Source organism: Bombina bombina, chromosome 8, assembly GCF_027579735.1.
Source record: "Bombina bombina isolate aBomBom1 chromosome 8, aBomBom1.pri, whole genome shotgun sequence".
In the NCBI taxonomy this organism is placed as follows: Eukaryota; Metazoa; Chordata; class Amphibia; order Anura; family Bombinatoridae; genus Bombina; species Bombina bombina.
The window spans coordinates 219,480,312-219,502,840 of NC_069506.1; the positions used below are offsets into that span (position 1 = coordinate 219,480,312).

A 22,529-nucleotide genomic window follows, 5' to 3' on the forward strand; every position below is an offset into this window, starting at 1 on the left:
GATCTCAAGATTCTAAACAAGTTCCTCAAAGTTCCATCTTTCAAGATGGAGACCATTCGGACTATTCTTCTGATCCAGGAAAATCAATATATGACTACCGTGGAATTAAAGGATGCGTATCTACACATCCCTATTCACAGAGATCAATTTCTCAGATTTGCCTTTCTAAACAGGCATTACCAGTTTGTGGCCCTTCCCTTCGGTTTGGCCACGGCTCCCGGAATTTTCACCAAGGTGCTAGGGTCCCTTCTGGCGGTTCTTCGCCCACGGGGCATAGCAGTGGCGCCTTTTCTGGACGACATCTTAAATCAGGCGTCACCTTTCCAGCTGGCCAAATCTCATACGGACATCGTGTTGGCTTTTCTGAGATCTCACGGGTGGAAGGTGAATATAAAAGAGTTCTCTCTTCCCTCAAACAAGAGTTTCCTTTCTAGGAACTCTGATAGACTCTGTGGAAATGAAAATTTTTCTGACGGAGGTCAGAAAATCGAAGATCTTAACCACTTGCCAAGCTCTTCATTCCATTCCTGGGCCATCAGTGGCTCAGTGTATGGAGGTAATCGATCTCATGGTAGCGGCTATGGACATAGTTCCTTTTGCCCGCCTACATCTCAGAACACTGCAATTAAGCATGCTCAAACAGTGGAATGGGGATTATGCAGATTTATCTCCTCAACTTCATCTGGACCAGGAGACCAGAGATTCTCTTCTTTGGTGGTTGTCTCAGGAACACCTGTCTCAGGGAATGTGTTTCCACAGGCCAGAGTGGCTCATAGTAACGACAGATGCCAGCCTGTTAGGCTGGGGTGCAGTCTGGAACTCCCTTAAAGCTCAGGGTTTATGGTCTTGGGAGGATTCGATTCTTCCGATAAACATTCTGGAACTGAGAGCGATTTTTCAATACACTTCAGGCATGGCCTCAGCTTGCTTCGGCCAAATTCATCAGGTTTCAGTCGGACAACAACACGACTGTAGCTTATATCAATCAGGGAGGAACAAGGAGTAATCTAGCGATGATGGAAGTAACCAAAATAATTTGATGGACAGAGGATCACTCTTGCCATCTATCAGCGATCCACATACCAGGAGTAGAGAACTGGGAGGCGGTTTTTCTGAGTCAGACTTTTCATCCGGGGGAGTGGGAACTTCATCCGGAGGTGTTTTCCCAGCTAATTCAGCTATGGGGCACGCCAGATTTGGATCTGATGGCGTCCCGTCAGAATGCCAAACTTCCTCGTTACAAGTCCAGGTCTCGGGATCCCAAGGCTGTGCTGGTAGATGCTCTAACAGTGCCTTGGTCCTTCAATCTGGCTTATGTATTCCCACCGTTTCTTCTCCTCCCACGTCTGGTTGCCAGAATCGAGCAGGAGAGAGCTTTGGTGATCCTGATAGCCCCTGTGTGGCCACGCAGGACTTGGTATGCAGACCTAGTGGACATGTCCTCGGTTCCACCGTGGACTCTGCCAATGAGGCGGGACCTTCTAATCCAGGCTCTGTTCTTGCATCCAAATCTAATTTCTCTGCGTCTGACTGCTTGGAAATTGAACGCTTGATTTTAGCAAAGCGTGGTTTTTCTGAGTCAGTCATTGATACCCTGATTCAGGCTAGAAAGCCTGTCACCAGGAAGATCTATCATAAGATTTGGAGCAAATATCTTTATTGGTGTGAATCCAAAGGGTTACTCTTGGATTAAGGTTAGGATTCCTAGAGTTTTGTCTTTTCTCCAAGAGGGTTTGGAGAAGGGATTATCAGCTAGTTCTCTAAAGGGACAAATCTCTGCTTTGTCTATTTTACTACACAAACGTCTGGCAGATGTCCCAGACGTTCGAGCATTTAGTCAGGCTTTGGTCAGAATTAAGCCTGTATTTAAATCGGTTGCTCCGCCTTGGAGCCTAAATTTAGTTAAGGTTCTTCGAGTGGTTCCTTTTGAATCCATGCATTCCATAGATATTAAGCTTTTATCTTGGAAAGTTTTGTTTTTAGTAGCTATCTCTTCAGCCCGAAGAGTTTCTGAGCTATCTGCTTTACAATGGGACTCCCCTTACCTTGTTTTTCATGCAGATAAGGTGGTTTTGCGTACCAAACCTGGGTTTCTCCCTAAGTTGTTTCTAATAAGAATATCAATCAAGAGATTGTTGTTCCTTCTTTGTGTCCTAATCCTTCATCAAAAAAGGAACGTTTATTGCACAATCTTGATGTGGTTCGTGCTTTAAAATTCTACTTACAAGCAACTAAAGATTTCCGTCAGACATCTTCATTATTTGTTGTTTATTCTGGTAAACAGAAAGGTCAAAGGGCTACGGCTACCTCTCTCTTTTTGGCTGAGAAGCATCATCCGTTTGGCTTATGAGACTGATGGACAGCAGCCTCCTGAAAGAATTACTGCTCATTCTACTAGAGCTGTGGCTTCCACATGGGCTTTTAAAAATGACGCTTCTGTTGAACAGATTTGTAAGTCGGCGACTTGGTCTTCGCTTCATACTTTTTCCAAATTTTATACTTTTGCTTCTTCGGAGGCTATTTTTGGGAGAAAGGTTCTTCAAGCAGTGGTGCCTTCTGTTTAAAGGTCCCTGTCTTGTCCCTCCCTTCGTCCTTGTCCTAAAGCTTTGGTATTTGTATCCCACAAGTAATGGATGAATCCGTGGACTTGATACATCTTACAAGAGAAAACATAATTTATGCTTACCTGATAAATTCATTTCTCTTGTGATGTATCGAGTCCACGGCCCGCCCTGTTTTTCTAAGACAGGCATATGTATTTTTATTTTTTTAAACTTTCAGTCACCACTGCACCCAATGGTTTCTCCTTTTTCTTCCTATCCTTCGGTCGAATGACTGGGACTGAGTTAAGGGGGAGCTATATAGGCAGCTCTGCTGTGGGTGCTCTCTTTGCCACTTCCTGTTGGGAAGGAGAATATCCCACAAGTAATGGATGAATCCGTAGACTCGATACATCACAAGAGAAATTAATTTATCGGGTAAGCATAAATTATGTTTTTTTAATGTGATTGCTTAATTCTGAAAACGGCTACATCCCCAGTTATAAAAGGATGTTCACACTTATGCAACATATTTTAGTTTTTTATTTCCCTTTACCTAAAAGATTTCAGTTTGTTTTTCAATTGAGTTGTACAGTTTATAGGTCACATTAAAGGTGGGAAAAGTTCTGAAATTATTTCTTTGTCATTTTTTTTTACATCACAGAAACCTGACATTTTAACAGGGGTGTGTAGACTTTTTATCTCCACTGTATGTACCTATTTACCCTTCTGAATTGTATGCCTTGAAATGGTCTTATTGTGCTAGCACAATCCATAAATCCCCAAGCATAATTCCACATTATGGCCTCATAGCTTAATATCAGAGTGTTTCCATAAAGAAAAGCAATTAGTACAAAAATGTTGAATACAGATTTAAAATGTATTTTTGTCAACAGAGCTGACTGGGGATATGATAGTGTCACTATATTTACATTTTTCACTAATTCTACTGTACTGTGATATTATTTTAGTTGCAGTTCTGCTGTAAATGGATTCAATGGACACAAAAGCTGCATTACTGAAAAGATCTTCTAAAGTACTTTATGACCTGACTACTAGAGAATCCACTGGAAACTATTGTGCATCTCCGCAAACTAGTCAAAACTAGTTGCTTCTTAAAATATTCACACATGCACTTTTATGTAAATAAGAATAGACTAGATCTGTAAGTTTGTGAATCTTGGGTTACAGGCAAATACTGGTCTGGCAAGATTTAAAAGGCAAATTTTAGCTTAAAGGGACATGAAACTCAAACATTTTTTTTCATGATTTAGGTAGAACATACCATTTTAAACAACTTTCCAGTTTACTTCTATTATCAGATTAGTTTCATTCTTTTGGTAAAATTTGTTAAAGGAGCAGAAATGCAGTACTGGTTTCTAGCTGAACACATGGGTGAGCAATGATAATTGGTGTATATATATGCAGCCACCAATCAGCAGCTAGAAGTTTCGTTCTTTACTGCTCCTGAGCTTACCTAGATAAACCTTTAAACAAAGGATTACAAGAGAAGAAAGCAAATTAAATAATAGAAGTAAATTGGAAAGTTGTTTAAAATTGCATGCTCTTTCTGAATCATGAAATAAAACATTTGGATTTCATGTCCCTTAATGAGGCTTTTCTTACTGTGGATGGTTATGGTTCGAAATGGGAGAGACCTACATTACAATATAATGCTCCATGCTGGTGTTTGATTACCAGGCCCTATGTGAGCTACTAGCAGGCTAAATTTAAGCTTGTAAGTATAGAATGGTATGCAGCAGAGTAGTATGTACTAGTGTAATGGAAAAAGTAATAGAAAAGAGAGGAAGTTTAGAAGGGATTCAAACTAAATAAAAAAGGTATGAATAGAAACTAAAATTGTCGGGTTTACATATTGATGTAAAAAACATCAATGTTATCAAAAATATTAAGCATATAATATAGGATCACACAAACATGTTTTTTGTTTTTTTTTTAAATGTTTGTCATAAAACTGTTTATTTCTTTCTAATGGCATGGAAAGTCCACAAATCCATTCTAATTGGAATTGCTCCCTACCACTAGGTGGAGGCAAAGATTCCCAAACCCCAAGAGCTCAATAAAATTCCCACCTCTCTGGTACCTCAGTCTTCCCTTTGCTTCCGCTGGAGGTGGTCAATGAATGAAGATGTGTATTTGATTCTTCAGAGTGAGGGGTTTTTGGTCTACGTTGAGGCCTGTTTTCCCATCAGAGTACAGTGTTTGTCACAGGGATGTAAATGGGGTACGATTTATGACTTTCACCTCATGGGAAATTTTGACACAAACCTTTCATAGTGGTCACAATGACTTTTTGCCTCCCCTTATGGATCTACAATATACTCCATAACTTCTGCTGATATGTTTCAGTACTGGTTTGGCTATCTACTAGTAGATGAGTGTATGTTGCTAAGTATCATATTCTTAATTATATCACACTTTGTAGCCTAGTTGGGTATTTGTAGTAATATATCTGATTATATAGCCTAGGGACAGAATGATATATCATGAGACCCCCGCTCCTTTAAAGGGACAGTCTAGTATAAATTAAATTTTCATTATTCAGATAGGACTTTTAATTTTAATCAACTTTCCAATTTACTTTTATCATCAAATTTGCTTTTTTTGGTATTCTTAGTTTAAACTAAACATAGGTAGTCTCATATGCTAATTTCTAAGCCTTTGAGGGCTGCCTCTTATCACATGCTTTTTAAATCTCTTTTCAACACAGAGACAGAAAGTACACGTGGGCCATATAGATAACACTGTGTTCAGGCACAGGGGGTTATTTAAGAACTAGCACAAAGCAATGCAAAATTTAAGACAATAGATAATAAACAGTCACAGTCATGTGATCAGGGTGCTTGAAGAAGGTTCCTAGATACAAGGTAATCACAGAGGTAAAAACTGTATTAATATAACAGTGTTGGTTATGCAAAACTGGGGAATGGGTAATAAAGGGATTATCTATCTTTTAAAACTATAATAATTCTATGGTAGACTGTCCCTTTAATTTTTTCTTATTTCTTTTCCTACTTAATTTTGCTTGGGTATACGTTGGACTGAAATACCTGTGAGATAGGAGGGGTTTTATTGAGCTTTTGGGGTTTGGGAATCTGCTGCTTTCTAGTGGTAGAGAAGAGTAATTCCCCGGAGTAATGGATTTGTGGACTCGACCATCCATCTGCATGTAAGACAGTCTTCTTGTGTTGTATATATTTGTAAATATATATATATATATATATATATATATATTTTTATATTATTTCTTTCTAATGACACAGTGAGTTCACGGATCATTATAAATTACTGTTGGGAATATCATTCCTGGCCAGCAGGAGGAGGCAAATAGCACTACAGCAAAGCCGTTAAGTATCACTTCCCTTCCCACAACCCCCAGTCATTCTTTGCCTTCAGTACAAGGAAGAGGTGACGTTTTTGGTGTCTGAAGAAGATTGGATTTTTTTTCCCTTCAATCAAGATTTTATTTTATAAGTCAGAGTAGGTTTGCTCTGATCTTTTCTTTCAAGTTTGGGTATAGCCGTACTCCACGTTAGTCTCTTCAGTAGGGCAGTGGTGGCTTTAAAGCAGTTGGTAACTTGTAAGGTGGGCCTTGCTTCATTTTCCTAACATTGTTGCTTCCCATGGCATAGAAAGCCTGAGTAGGTTTACTCTTTTCTCTTTAGCTCTCTGTGAGGAGTGGCATCCTCTCATATAAGGTAGGCTGTCCTGCCGGACGGCTAAACTGCAAATAAGAGCCTTTTTAGTGTTGGGACAAACATATCCCTTAGAGGGATATTTTAGGCAGGATGCAGGCACCTAATGGTGACAGGAGACGTATGGAATCCCCTGATTGTCTTGGCTCATGTGTATGTTTAGAGCCTCCTAGGGGTTAGTGTCACCTCAAAAAAATATTGTGCGCTGTATTCCCATGCTGTTAGCTGTGTCTCCACCTCCTTCACAGAACGTCTCTGTTGACTCAGACTGAGAACGGAGTTTACAGTTCTTTTTTTATTAAACAGAATGTTATTGTGCAGATCTTATTGTATCTAAACGCTATTGTAGATATAAAACGTTATTTATCATGTTTATTGAGAACTTTTCTTAGGATATGTTTCTTTATTTTGTATGAGCAGAAAACAATCATCTCTGCATACTCTGTATCTGTTATGTCATTTAAATTAACTTTAAATTACTGTTTTTAAAGTGACAGTCTTGTTTTTTTCATTTATAACATTTAGATATTAAGTTATTTTGTCTCAGTTTTTCTTTGCAGAGAATTCTGCTTGTTTTTTTATACACTAATATTGTTGGAAATTTACAATTGTGTGCTTGTTTCGCTAAATCTCCTGAGATAGGGATAACATGTTGCCTCTAAACGCAATGTCTCCCAGGATGGATGCTGTGTAGGTAATTCCACAGTTTTTCTTCTTGCACGTCCCAAGGCTTTATGGCGTCACCTGCTGTGCCCTGCGGTTCCTCATTATCTCCTGGAGGAGTTATTTGCTGCAGAATCTTCTGCTCAGGTATCTTTTGGGTATAGCTAGCATTTTCTGTTTTTCTTTTTTTTTTAAGGGGGAAAATCACAGGAGGAATATTAGATATTCAGATAGTAAGGTTTCTGTACTGCCTGCTGCTACACTGTTTGCCTTCCTCGTAGGTCTGATGAGGATACGTCAATAGCCTCTGAGGATGTGGATAGTTTAATTCCTTTATCTGTTGCTGATGTTGTATCCTTCACACTTCAGCCTGCACACCTTTGTGTGTGATTAAAGGAGAGTTTTTTGGCCGACTCAGATAAGTGTCGTTGTCAATCCCTAAAGAATCTAGTACATTTTATGGATACTAGGATTTTTCTGTGGCAAATCATGCACAGGAATGGGAGAACTACTCTTGGAGTTTTTCTTAGTCTCCTGTCCTTAAGAGGACGTTTCCTGTCTTTGTCTCATTTAAATGTAGGTTTACTTGAAAATTTGGTTTTGTCACTGTCAAGTGTGGCATCTTATTGGTGCAACACCTTATTTGTTCCAATTGGTAGCTACTCTTTTTTTAAGGAGGAGATCCTGAACTGAGTTAATGCTCTTGAACTAGCCAATTCATTTATTTCTGATGCTACCATGCTAGTCTTAAAGCAGGGAGCCAAGATATCCAACTTCGTCGAGCTAGCCTGCGGGCTTTGTGGCCATATCATAGTCAGTGGAGCTTCTGGTGTTTCCTTACAAGGGTAAGACCTTGTTTCGTCCGGATCTGACAGGGATATTTCTGATAGTTCAGGTATACTAGAATTGCGGCGTTGGACTTAAGATCCAATGTACATATGTCAGTGTGGGTTTGCACCCCACTTCTGGTACCAGTTTAAAGATTTTCTACCACAAGACGAGAAAGTGGTGAATCTCTCTGTCTTCAATCATGGATTTGAATTGTCCCAGATAGGTTGTGGGTATAGTATCTCAGCGTTACTACCTTATAGTCATTCTTTCTTTTCCTGAGCCTGGTTCCTCTTTTCAGGTTTATCGGCACCAGATAACAGGCAAATTGTAGTGCTTTTGGAACTTATATTCCCTGTGAGGGATTGTTCCAGTTCTTGTATGTGAGCAGGATCTAGGAATTTTTAACATATAGTGGACCTTAATTGCCTCAACAAGTTGTGTCCCGAAGATCAACTCTGGGCACTGGCGTGGCAAACACTACCTTCTAAGTCTGCTCATGGTGACCATAGTCCTGGAGGATTCTGAGCTTGACTTTTCTTTCAATCTTGTTCAGATGATTAGTCCCTCTGGTATAGCTTAGTGGGTAGCACACCTAGCTGGGAAGCCAAAGGTCAAGAGTTTTGGATCCAACCACTGGTGCTGGTTCTTTGTGTTGTGGATTATTATCGGCTGCCCTTGGGATTTAGAGATTTTTGGTTATCTAAAGCTCCTGATTTTAAAGACTTTTCCCTTTGGCCTTGCCATGGCTCTCAGGGCTATATCGTAGGTTTCAGGGAATTGCTGTGATGCCCTTCCTTATCATAATGGTTCAGGCACCATTTTTTCATACTGAGACAGTGGTTTTTTTCGTTCCACGAATGGAAGTAAATCTGAAATTGAGTTCCCTTATTCCAACTACAGGGGTAGTTTTCTTAGGGACCTTATTATTTTCCCTTACTCTGAAAATATTTTTGTCGGAGGTCAGACTGTTTGGCACTCCAGTGGTACAATGTATGGAGGTAATGGTCTGATGGTTGCTTCATTGGACATCATTCCTTTGATAGATTCCATCTGTGAGTCTGTTCCGGGGACCTTGTGGCCCTGTCTCGGAGGATAGATCTGGAGCTGTCAACTCGAGATTTCTTCCTGTGGATTGAAGAGGACTTAGTGGTAGAGCGCTCGCGAGAGGCAGCGGGTTCGTTGCCCACATTCTACAAACATTAACATTACATTAACCGCCTGAGATGAATCTGGAGTTCCTGTTGATTGGCATGGATTGTTCGGTGGGCAGACGCTCATTTTCATTGCTTATTCAATTTTCACTTTCAGGAGTGAATTCTAGGAGCCGAGAGTTCCTCAGGCCGCTCTGATTGCCCTGGCGTTTCCTTGGGATTTCAGGCTGGTTTACCTGTTTCTCCCGGTTGCTCTTCTTCCATGAGTTATCACTTGTATCACTCAGGAGAGAGCATCGGTAATGCGAATAGTCTCTGCGTGGTTTCACAGGACCTGGTATGCAGACTTAGTGAAAATGTCATCTCCTTTACCTTGGAGACTTCTACTTTAGGATCCCTTCCTTCATCCAAATCTCATTTCTCTGAAGCGGACTGCTTAGAGATTGAACGCTTAATTTTATTTAAGCGTGGGGTTTCAGAGACGGTCATCAAGACCTTGATCCAGGCACGTAAGCCTGTGACTCGTAAGGTCTACTATAAGATTTGGCGAAAAAAATTGTATTGGTGTGAATCCAAGGGATTCTCTTGGAGTAGAGTCAGGATCTCTAGGATTTTGTCCTTTCTCCAGGATGGTCTGGAGAAGGGCTTATCAGCTAGTACACTGAGGGGTCAGATTTTGGCATTTGTCTATTTTGTTGCATAAGTGTTTGGCGGATGTGCCAGATGTGCAATCGTTTTGTCAGGCCTTGGTCAGGATCCGGCCTGTGTTTTAACTGGTTACTCCTACCTGGAGTGTTAATCTTGTTCTTAAAGGGACACTGAACCCAAATTTTTTCTTTCGTGAATCAGAGCATGCAATTTTAAGCAACTTTCTAATTTACTCCTATTATCAAATGTTCTTAATTCTCTCTGTATCTTTATTTGAAAAGTAAGTTTAGATGCAGGCCCATTTTTGGTGAACAACCTGGGTTGTTCTTGCTGATTGGTGGATTAATGTAACCGTCCACTATTCAAGGGCTGTCCAGTGTACTGAACCAAAAAACCCTTATATGCAGAAAAAGATAGCAAGAGAACGAAGAAAAATTAATAGGAGTAAATTAGAAAGTTGCTTAAAATTGCATGCTCTATTTGAATCACGAAAGAAAAGAAAAAATTTAAGTTCAGTGTCCCTTTAAGGTTTTACTGCAGGCTCCGTTTGAGCCTATGCATTATCTTGGAAAGTTTTGGTTCTTGTTGCTATTTCCTCTGCTCAGAGTTTCAGAGCTCTTGGCGCTACAGTGTGATTCCCCTTATCTTTCATTCTGATAAGGTGGTTTTGCTTACTAAGTTGGGTTCCTTGCCTAAAGTGGTTTCATTTAAGAAATTAATCACAAAATAGTTATCCCTTCTTTGTGTCCTAACCTTCTTCTGATAAGGAACGTTGGTTGCATTACCTAGATGGTGTTTGTGCGCTAAAATTCTTTCTGCAGGCGTCTAAGGACTTTTGTTAGTCCTCTGCCTTATTTGTTTGTTTATCTGGGAAAACTCAAGGGTCAGATGGCTACGGCTACTTTGCTTCTTTTTGGTTGAAGAGTGTTATACGTTTGGCCTATGAGACTATTAGACCAGCAAGCTCCTGAAAAAATCACAGCTCATTTCACGAGGACTGTCTCTCTTGTTTCTGGGCTTTCAAGAATGAAGCTTCTGTGGAACAGATTTGCAAGGCTGCAATTTGGTCATCTTTGCATACCTTTTTCTGAATTCTATTAGTTTGATACTTTTTCCTCTGCAGAGGCTTCTTTTGGGAGAGAGGTTCTTCAAGCAGTGGTGCCTTCTGTTTAGGTTACCTGTCTTGTCCCTTCCTTATCTGTGTCCTCTAGCTTGGGTATTAATTCCCAACAGTAATTGATGATGATCCGTGGACTCACCGTGTCATTAGAAAGAAAACAAAATATGTTTACCTGATTTATTTATTTCTTGACACGTTGAGTCCACGGCCCGCCCTGTTTTTTAGACAGTTTTTCTTTGGCATATAAACTTCAGGCACCTCTGCACCTTATTTCCTTTCTCTTCTTTTCCTTCGGTCGAATGACTGGGGGTTGTGGGAAGGGAAGTTATACTTAACAGCTTTGCTGTGGTGCTCTTTGCATTCTCCTGCTGGCCAGGGGTGATATTCCCAACAGTAATTGGTGATCCGTGGACTCACTGTGTCAAGAAATAAATACATTTATCGGGTAAGCATACATTTTTGTTTTCTATATATATATATATATAAAAAAAAAACTCCCCCCCCCCCTTTCTTTTATGGAAAAACAATTGTTAAAGCTATTCTCAGGAAGTTAAAGTATGAATAAAACTGATCATTTAAAGACCAGGATAATCTTACGCAAGCATTAAAACAAGATTTTTTATTTAGGACAGGAATATTTATTTCAAAATGCTTGTATAATCTTGTGATACAATAAAGAAAAATTAAGTTTGAGAAACCTCACTGAATAAAATTCTCATAATATAGCCTTATATGCTCCCAAAAAAGTTCTATAGAAGATCTTAGTAATACATCTTTTGTCTGGTTTCTTTCTTTTCTACCATGCTTTGACTACGTTTATTAGAGTAATGTTTGCTTGGACAACCAAAATATTACATGTTGCACTCTCAGTTAAATACTTCTACAGGTTGACCTTCAACAAGAAAAAAAAGAAAAAATAAAGAGGAAAAAAAAAATCACTAAATGAGCGTATGTAACAAGCCACCTGTGCTTTCTTTTTACCACATTTACTCATATTACTTTGATATTTGACCATTTTAAGTTCCCAACTTTAAAATAACACGTTTAACAAATCCAGTATAAGCTGTTCATTCTGTATGTTATTATGAACGCTTCATGTTAATTTTGCTAGAAAACAGTTGTAACTTTCTTAAATTTGAAGCAATGTGCAACGTTGGCTAATCGCCTGCCATCATTTATTAAATTGGCTGTTTAACTAAAAGGGACATTGCAGCCAAAATTGGAATTTACATGGATATAAACATTTTTGTAATATACATATATTAGCAAAAATGCTTCTAATAGAAGCTATAGCCGTTTCAAAAGCGTATTTATGCACAGTGCACAAGCATTTTTAACAAAGCACTTGCTCCGGAAGCCTAAGGTGCTTGTACCATCTAGTAATAACTGTTTAATTGCTGACATGATACACGCCCCACTGTTACTCTGCAGCTCTCGTATATTAAATGCTGGTGCACTGACAATGTCTAGCTATGTCACATGCATGTGCGTAGAAAATTGTTAACACTAAAACAGTGATAACTTGACAAGTATTTTTGCCAATACATGTATATTGCAAATGTTTCTATGCAAAGATGTAATTCATCTATGTGCATTTAATTTTGAACCGAATGTCCCTTTAAGATCATAAATATTCATACATTTTATTACCATTGTACTTTATTGCAAAAAAAAAAAAAGCTGGATTTGACTTACTAAAACCTCATAATTGCAATGTTGGCCAGTGCTTTAGGAGGTCAGTGCTTTGCTTGACTCTCTGCATTGAAGCAACTTCATTGCGAAAAAATACTTTATCCTTGCATGAATTAAGAATTGTGTATTTTTGCTGTCTTGTAATGGGTTTGTCTTTTTTCCCCCTTTCCTTCTCTTTCTCTGCCTTATCCATCTCTTCTAGGTATTCGCTTGAGAGTCAGAGCAGAGTATTGTCACCATGAATCAATCCTGAGCCAGAATGTGCTGTCTGTCAAACAGAACTTGCTTGAAAAGCAGTTTGATTTATTTAGCCAGTCCAACACAGTGTTGAAATCCCGAGACCTTGGTTCTATCATCTGTGATATCAAATTTTCTGAACTTTCGTACCTGGATGCCTTTTGGGCGGACTATATGAATGGCTCCCTTCTTGAGGCTTTGAAGGGAGTCTTCATAACGGATTCTCTCAAGGAAGCTGTGGGACAGGAAACCATCCAGCTCCTAGTTAATGTAGATGAGGATGATTATGAAGAAGGGAGAAGGATGCTTCTGGAGAATGTTCCTCAGCAATCACTATGAGCTTTATCAAAGTGACCTCACTTTGGACAATTATGTACTGCCACCCGGCAAATGAAGTGCAAAAACATTCTTACTGTACCTGCTGGTCATCAGGAATACAGACTTAATTTTACAGGACATGCATTCAATGTTCATACAGGCTCACATTCTGTTTTTTATGAAGCATATAATATTACTTGAAGAGCCTAAATGTGGCATTGATCTTAAAAAGGAATAGGTAGTCGGAATCCAAAAGCCTCTTAGCTGAAGGATTGGTGGTGATCTTAGTATGCTGTTCCTGATAGTTTGTACCTCCATGATTGGTGTGGAGGGGGAATGTGAAAAGGTATTTCCTTAAAAAGGAATTGTCAAATTACCCCTACTAAAGTACTATTTTCAATTTCCTAAATGATAAAAGCTTGTAAGATCTATGTGAGTTGCATAGAGCTGGCATCACTGCTGTCAATGCCTGAAGGTATTTTGGCAATTGTCAGTTTACACTTGAGTAAACAACATACAAGCTTTCAGTTGGACATCTTACAAGCCCTAAAGCATTCAACCTGTTATAAGGTTCTTTTAAGTACCTTTCTAATTTTTCGAAATAGTTTCCCATTAACTAGGGATCAACAAAAAAAGGGCACAATGACAAACTGAATATAGAAGGTAATTGCACGCAAGACAGCAAATTTCCAAAATTGAAACAGTTGCTGAGGCATGTGTATGAGAGAATATTGTGGATCTCAAATTTTTTGGGTTTTTTTTCTGGCCAGACAAAAAAAAAACGTAATGGTGTAGTTTAAGGGAAGCAAAGGTTGTAGGAGCCAATAATTTATTTTTCTGAAATGTATCTTATTTATTTTCAAATTGAACAATGGAAGAGGGAAAAAATCTACACCACATTAGTTGGCCCTACTACTATGAAAGGTTAACATTTGCAGTCATAAAATCCAATGTTAAATATGTTAATTTTTTTTTGTTTTGACTGCTAAACATCCCTATAATTTATTTTAAAAAAATGTATTTCTATGGATCATTTTCCTTTTTTTAATGTAAATATAAACATTCTATTAAAGATTTGTAATTTTTTTTGTATAGCAAAACATTTTTCTGTGTTTTCTTGAAAAAAAATAAAATAAAATGATAGAAGTGTTGTGTGCTTTTTCTTCATTACCAATTGACACATTTTAGTATGTTATGCTTGTCTTGCACGCATCAAATTTTTATGGAGAATGTTGGCGAACAGTTATCTTCTGGAAATTTCTTTGAACTGCTGTGGAAAGGCAGAGCAGGGTGAATTCTGTGGTATAGACATGGAGCTGTGTACATTGCTGAACATGAAGAAAAAAAACATGCATAGATGTAGAGCACTGCAAGAAAGGTTCAATGCTAGGGAAATAAAAGTGCGGATTTAACTTTAATTTCTTTCATGTAATTGCCAAGAGTCCATGAGCTAGTGACGTATGGGATATACAATCCTACCAGGAGGGGCAAAGTTTCCCAAACCTCAAAATGCCTACAAATACACCCCTCACCACACCCACAATTCAGTTTTACAAGCTTTGCCTCCTATGGAGGTGGTGAAGTAAGTTTGTGCTAAGATTTCTACGTTGACATGCGCTTCTCAGCATTTTGAAGCCTGATTGCTCTGAGTACAGCGAATGTCAGAGGGACATGGAGAGTATCACTTATTGAATGCAATGATTTTCCTAACGGGGGTCTTTTTCATAGGTTTTCTGTTATCGGTCGTAGAGATTCATCTCCTACCTCCCTTTTCAGATTGACGATATACTCTCAAATACCATTACCTCTACTGATAGCCAAACCAGTACTGAAACGGCTATCTGCTATATGTGGATGGGTGTCTTTGGGTAAGTGTTTTTAATTACTTAAGACACCTCAGCTATGGTTTTGGCACTTTATGCATTTATATAAAGTTCTAAATATATGTATTGTACTTATATTTTCCATGAGTCGGGTTCATATATTTCCTTTTGCAGATTGTCTGTTTCATATTTGGGGAAAGTTAATATTAACCCCTTAAGGACCAGCGACGTACCCTGTATGTCGCTGGCCTTTTTTTGGGACTTGATTGTTTTATAGCGCGGTCTTGCCACCAGCATTGAGACTGCTCTATTCCACAAAGCCTGCTGGAGGGAGGGAATTAATAGCGTGTTCTTGCTAGACTTGTGCTATTATGTTCTGAAAAAAACCTTAACGACCAGTGACATACAGGGTACATTGTGGTCATTAAGGGGTTAAGAAATATTTTTTTTTCTTACCTGTGGTTGTCTTTTTTTCAATTGACTACTTTGTTTCAAATTGTGAGCTTACTTAGGCTCACGGGTGAGCCAAATGCTACACTTTATTGCGTCATTTTTGGCGCGGAATGCACGTCCGTTGACGCAAGTTCGTAATTTCCGGCGTCGTAATTGACGCAGAGGTTTCACACAGGGTTGCGTCGTTAGTGACGCGAGTGTGTCATTTCCGGACATGGTTGGCGCAAAATTTTTTAATTTACGTTGTGCGTCATACTTGGCGCCAAACTTATTTCATTATTTATTTGCCCCATTGCTGTTTGCCTTTTTCTATGTCAGAGGGCTATGCTATTTGCATTTTTTTCACATTCCTGAAACTATCGTATAAGGAAATTGATAATTTTTCTTTAAGTTTTTTTTCTTTTACATTCTACAAGATGTCTCAATCTGATCTTCCTCAAAAGTATCTGTTGGAACTTTGCTGCCTGACATCGGTTCTACCAAAGCTAAGTGCATTTGTTGTAAAATTGTGGAGATTATATCTCCTAATGTCATTTGTATTAGTTTTTACATGCAGATAGTGTGTCCATGAGTAATAGTACATTGCCGGTTGCAGTTCCTTCATCTTCTAATGTACATGATATACCTATGAATTTTAAAGAATTTGTTACTGATTTCTATTCAGAAGACTTTGTCTGCATTTCCGCCTTCTAATAAGCGTAAGAGGTCTTTTAAAACTTCTCATAAAGTTGATGAAATTTCAAATGACCGACAACATAATGAATTATCTACCTCTGATGAGGATCTATCTGATTCAGAAGATCCTTCCTCTGATATTGACACTGACATATCTACTTATTTATTTAAAATAGAATATATGCGTTCTTTGTTAAAAGAGGTGTTAATTACTTTGGATATTGAGGAAGCTAGTCCTCTTGATATTAAAACCAGTAAACGTTTAAATTCTGTTTTTAAACCTCCTGTGGTTACTCCAGAGGTTCTTCCTATTCCTGATGCTATTTCTGATATGATTTCTAAGGAATGGAATAAGCCGGGTACTTCTTTTAATCCTTCTGCAAGGTTTAAAAAATTGTATCCTTTACCAGCAATTTCAATAGTTTTGGGAAAAGATCCCCAAAGTTGATGGGGCTATTTCTACTCTTGCTAAACTAACCACTATTCCTATGGAAGATAGTACTTCCTTTAAAGATCCTTTAGATAGGAAGCTTGAATCTTATTTAAGGAAAGCCTATTTCTTCTATAAGGTACGACAAGTCCACGGATTCATCCTTTACTTGTGGGATATTATCCTCCTACTAACAGGAAGTGGCAAAGAGCACCACAGCAGAGCCGTCTATATAGCTCCTCCCTTAAAAGAAACAAATTCTGCAACAGTGGTGTAAAGAAGGACTGGGAGAGATTTGCAAGTAAAATTGTATTTAATACATTTTAAAACGAGTATAACATAACAGGCACAGCAAACAAACCCCGCTGACGTGTTTCCCGCTTCACAAGCGGTTTATCAGAGCTGGGAGAAAAGGTGTTACAGACAGCTGTTAAATCACAGGTAGCAAAGGTGAGTAGCCAATCTGCATACAGAGTTCTCACCTACGTCTCAACAATCTATAAACAAGATAATTTTCACTATCACTAAAGTTGATACAAATTCATTCTGAATAGTCACATACATACAAAAGATCATTAAAACAAAACACCAATTCTAAAATGAGTAATAAATCAAAGTACAGAATAGCGGAACCCTTCAGCAAACAAATAATGCAACTGTCATTACATTTAAAGTAACAGACTCCCGCATTATGATAGCCACCAAAGTATAAAAGTCAAATGCAAGCAAAAATCTTTTAGGGCAAATGCGGGAATATGTTACAATGTAACAACTATACATGATAGAATTGCACTGTGATCGAATAAGAGATATTGTATATCTACAAATTTAGAAACATAATATATTTGATAACGTCACTAGGACTAAATGTGTAATGTAAAATAGAAATGTTCCATTATTTTAATTCAAAACATCATATTATTCACATTATTACCTAGTCTTCAAAATAGCAATGAAACTCAGTGTTGTACTTACACAAATAAATTTAGCATAAAATATGTATTTGATTTTTAGGCATCAATGAACAGTTTAATATCGCTTATTTTATTTATCCCTAGGGGGGAACCGGTTTTTAAAGTATAGATCCAATAGATCTCTCTCTTACTTAGAGCCTTATACCTGTCCCCACCTCTGGAGTTAATTTTTACTTGTTCAATAACTTGGAAACGAAAATACCTAAATTTGTCAACATGTTCGTAGAAATGCTTTGCCACTGGTGTTTTTGGTACATCTGCCTCTAGGGACAAAAGATGTTCTCTGATCCTATCCTTTAAGCCCCTAGAGGTGAGACCCACATACTGAAAATTGCAATGTAAACAAGTAATGAAGTACACCACAAATGTAGAGCTACAATTGATACGTTCCCTAATATTATAGATTATATTAGTATTTGTTGAATGGAAAGTATCTCCTACAAGAGCAAAATCACAGCTCTTGCACGGTCTCACTCCACATTTGTAGAAACCACATTTTTTTAGACAAACAATTACCTGTTTTACCCACCATCACCGAAGTGTTGGTATTAGCTCCGGAACTAAGATTCTTATTGATTTTATCCCCTATAGTATCAGATCTGTAGGAGATAAATTTACAATTAGCTGCCTTGAAAGGCATTACTAAGCTTGCATAAGGGGCTAATTACAAAAATGGTTGTCACTGAGTTTTGAATGTTTGTGGGCAAACCTTTTATGAACTGGGAGTGCTGTTAACGTTTTGTGGGAAACTTTGAGGGTACACTTGGCGTTTTTTTGGGTCTCAGAACCCACATGGCTAGTTTAAAACCGCTCTGGTGCGGTTCTTTGAGGCTGTAGAGACATCGAGTGAGATGGGCGGGGCCTATTTTTGCACCTCAGATGCGAAGTTTTCACGCAGCAAGCTCCAACTCCTGAGGGCCCTTGTGGATGTTTTGGGCCAAATCGAAGCTTTAACCCCATATTTACTATCCCTGAGGGCAGGTAGGTGCCACAGCAGCGCTATGGCAAGGTGCTGGGGGTGTTTTTTCCGGATTTAGGCCTAATTTCAATCCGGTTTGCACATTAAAGGGTTAAATGTTAAATTTCCTTGTGGGGCAAACCTAACTACATATATTGAGTCTGCTTGCAAAAATTTGGTGCATTTGTAAGCAGTTTTGCAGAACGTGTGCTTTTTTTTCTCTTAAAGGCGCAGTACAGTTTAAGATTATTTTTTTCACTAAATAAAGTGTTTTCATGCTTGTTTGTAGCCATTACTAGCCTGTTCAACATGTCTGACATTGAAGAAAGTCATTGTTCAATATGTTTAGAAGCCATTGTGGAACCCCCACTTAGAATGTGTCCCTCATGCACTGAAAGGTCAAATTGCAAAGAACATATTTTAGCTACTAAAAGTATGTCGCAGGATGATTCTCAGTCAGAAGGGAATCAGTTATGCCATCTAATTCTACCCAAGTGTCACAACTATTAACGCCCGCACAAGCGATGCCAAGTACTTCTAGTGCGTCTAATTCACCCTGCAAGATATGGCCACAGTTATGAATACTACCCTCACAGAGGTTTTATCTAAGCTGCCTGGGTTGCAGGGGAAGCGCAGTAGGTCTGGTGTGAGAACGAATGCTGAGCCCTCTGACGCTTTATTAGCAATATCCGATGTACCCTCACACTATTCTGAGTTGGGGGTTAGGGATTTGCTGTCTGAGGGAGAGATTTGATTCAGGAAAGATGTTCCCTCAGACTCAGATATGACGACTTTTAAATTTAAACTAGAACACCTCCGCTTATTGCTCAGGGAGGTTTTAGCAACTCTGGATGATTGTGACCCTATTGTAGTTCCAGAGACATTGTGTAAAATGGACAGATTTCTAGAGGTTCCTGCCTACACTTACATTACTAAGAAGTGGGATAGACCAGGTATTCCGTTCGCCCCCCCCTCCTACTTTTAAGAAAATGTTTCCCATATCAGACACCATGTGGGACTTGTGGCAGATGGTCCCTAAGGTGGAAGGAGCTATTTCTATCCTGGCTAAGCGTACAACTATACCTATTGAGGACATTTGTGCTTTCAAAGATCCTATGGATAAAAAATTAGAGGGTCTCCTAAAGAAAATATTTGTTCATCAGGGTTTTCTTCTCCCACCTATAGCGTGCATTGTTCCTGTAACTACAGCAGCTTCTTTTTGGTTCGAGGCTCTGGAGGAGGCTCATCAGGTTGAGACCCCATTAGATGATATTCTGGATAGAATTAAGGCTCTCAAGCTAGCTAATTCTTTCATTACATATGCCGCTTTTCAACTGGCTAAATTAGCGGCAAAGAATTCAGGCCATTTTAGCGCGTAGAGCGTTATGGCTTAAGTCCTGATCTGCTGATGTGTCATCAAAATCTAAGCTTTTAGCCATCCCTTTCAAGGCTAAGACCCTATTCGGGCCTGAACTGAAAGAGATCATTTCAGACATCACTGGAGGGAAAGGCCATGCCCTTCCTCAGGATAAGACAAATAAGATGAGGACCAAACAAAATAATTTTCGTTCCTTTCGAAACTTCAAAGGTGGTCCCTCTACCTCTTCCCCTGCTGCAAAGCAAGAGGGGAATTTTGCTCAATCCAAGTCAGTCTGGAGATCTAACCAGACTTTGAACAAGGGTAAACAGGCCAAGAAGCATACTGCTGCCACCAAGACAGCATGAAGGGGTAGCCCCCGATCCGGGACCGGATCTAGTAGGGGGCAGACTTTTGCTCAGGCTTGGGCAAGAGACATTCAGTGAGATAGTGGGTGATGATAGTGCGCTTAGTGTAGGGTATTAAACACCTTAACTTAATAGCAGATCCTTCAGACTACTATAGTGAAAGTTTAACAAGTGTAAGAGAAAAAGTAAGGGCGCTAAAAAAGCTAAAAATACCACTTAAAGCTGACAGATAAATGTATAATAACCAGGGACTTCAAATAGAATAATTATGTATTTAATATACCATAAAAGATGACAAGAACATAAAATTAAAAGGGACGTCTCCCAAGAAATTGCATAATAAAATAATACAGCATAAAATTATTTCAGCATAAATGTAATCCTAAATAAAAACTGGATTTTAATAAAACGGTGGATACTATATATAAATAAAAGTTCATTCCTTAGGACCTTGCCGTTTGCGAGATAGTGTCTATATCTAGAGTCAGATGTCAGATATACAAGTAATCTTGATTGCTGTTCTATGTAATATTCCCACAATAGAAAATCTTTACTTCATCTGTGTTTTAGTAAGTTAGAAACATCTATATCTTATCTTAAATACTTAACTTTACCAGTGGCCGGTCTCTGTCAGGCAACTCTGTGTGTGCTCCACGAGAATCCGGCGTCTGACGTCACGGTTTCCACCTCGAGGGCTCGTCTCTATTCAGCCAATTGGAACCTCCGTGGGTCCCTGTCTGTCAATCTGTTGTTGTCCGGTCCGGTTCTTAGTAATTTGGTTATAGTTGGAGGTTGCTCTTAGTGCTGTGCACGCAACCTCTTTTTCAGGTATCCGCCAGGGGATAAAAAATGATGAAGTACAACCCGGGTTGATAATTCTTCTGTACGAAGGTAGTTGATCCTTAGACTGTGGTATGTGGTACTGGTTTTCTACGCGTTTCACTCCTTTCAGAGCTTTATCAAGAATGACTAGCCCACATTATCCTCCTCCTTTTCAAGGTGTCTCTGTGTTCCAGTATGCCAACGTGTTTCGGCCTAGACTAGGCCTTTCTCAAGACTATACCTCTTGAGAATATATATATATATATAGTCTTGAGAAAGGCCTAGTCTAGGCCGAAACACGTTGGCATACTGGAACACAGAGACACCTTGAAAAGGAGGAGGATAATGTGGGCTAGTCATTCTTGATAAAGCTCTGAAAGGAGTGAAACGCGTAGAAAACCAGTACCACATACCACAGTCTAAGGATCAACTACCTTCGTACAGAAGAATTATCAACCCGGGTTGTACTTCATCATTTTTTTATCCCCTGGCGGATACCTGAAAAAGAGGTTGCGTGCACAGCACTAAGAGCAACCTCCAACTATAACCAAATTACTTAGAACCGGACCGGACAACAACAGATTGACAGACAGGGACCCACGGAGGTTCCAATTGGCTGAATAGAGGCGAGCCCTCGAGGTGGAAACCGTGACGTCAGACGCCGGATTCTCGTCACACGGAGTTGCCTGACAGAGACCGGCCACTGGTAAAGTTATCGTCAAGTATTTAAGATAAGATATAGACGTTTCTAACTTACTAAAACACAGATGAAGTAAAGATTTTCTATTGTGGGAATATTACATAGAAAAGCAATCAAGATTAATCATGATTACTTGTATATCTGACTCTAGATATAGACACTGTATCTCGCAAACGGCAAGGTCCTAAGGAATGAACTTTTATTTATATATAGTATCCACCGTTTTATTAAAATCCAGTTTTTATTCAGGATTACATTTATGCTGAAATAATTTTATGCTGTATTTTATTATGCAATTTCTTGGGAGACGTCCCTTTTAATTTTATGTTTTATTAAAATCCAGTTTTTATTCAGGATTACATTTATGCTGAAATAATTTTATGCTGTATTTTATTATGCAATTTCTTGGGAGACGTCCCTTTTAATTTTATGTTCTTGTCATCTTTTATGGTATATTAAATACATAATTATTCTATTTGAAGTCCCTGGTTATTATACATTTATCTGTCAGCTTTAAGTGGTATTTTTAGCGCCCTTACTTTTTCTCTTACACAAGAGACATTCAGGACTCCTGGGCTTTAGAAATCGTAACCCAGGGGTATCTTCTAGATTTCAAAGATTCTCCTCCAAGGGGGAGATTCCATCTTTCTCAATTGTCTGTAAACCAGACAAAAAGAGAGGCGTTCTTACGCTGTGTAGAAGACCCCTATATACCATGGGAGTGATCTGCCCAGTTCCGAAAACGGGGCAGGGGTTCTACTCCAATCTGTTTGGTCTTAAGGTTCCCTCTTTTTTGGGAACCACAATTTTAGATAACAAGTTCCTCAGAGTCCCATCCTTCAAGATGGAGACCATTTGGACTATTTTACCAATGATCCAGGAGGGTCAATATATGACCGTGGACGTAAAGGACCAGTCAACATAGATTTGCATAATCAACAAATTCAAGATAACAAGACAATGCAATAGCACTTAGTATGAACTTCAAATGAGTAGTAGATTTTTTTTCTGACAATTTTAAGTTTTGTCTTTTTCCACTCCCCCTGTACCATG

General features: G+C 38.9%; 1 protein-coding gene across 1 annotated transcript in view; it reads left to right on the top strand.

Annotated features, from left to right (window-relative positions):
* The window catches only part of DEDD2 (death effector domain containing 2), a gene marked incomplete in the record, with an annotated part of 107,921 nt that extends 93,859 nt beyond the window's left edge, over positions 1-14,062 (top strand). Inside the window, 1 exon segment of the mRNA XM_053690970.1 lies at positions 12,564-14,062. Within this exon segment, the coding sequence (XP_053546945.1) occupies positions 12,564-12,937 (374 nt within the window).
* Between the last annotated feature and the right edge of the window lie 8,467 nt (positions 14,063-22,529).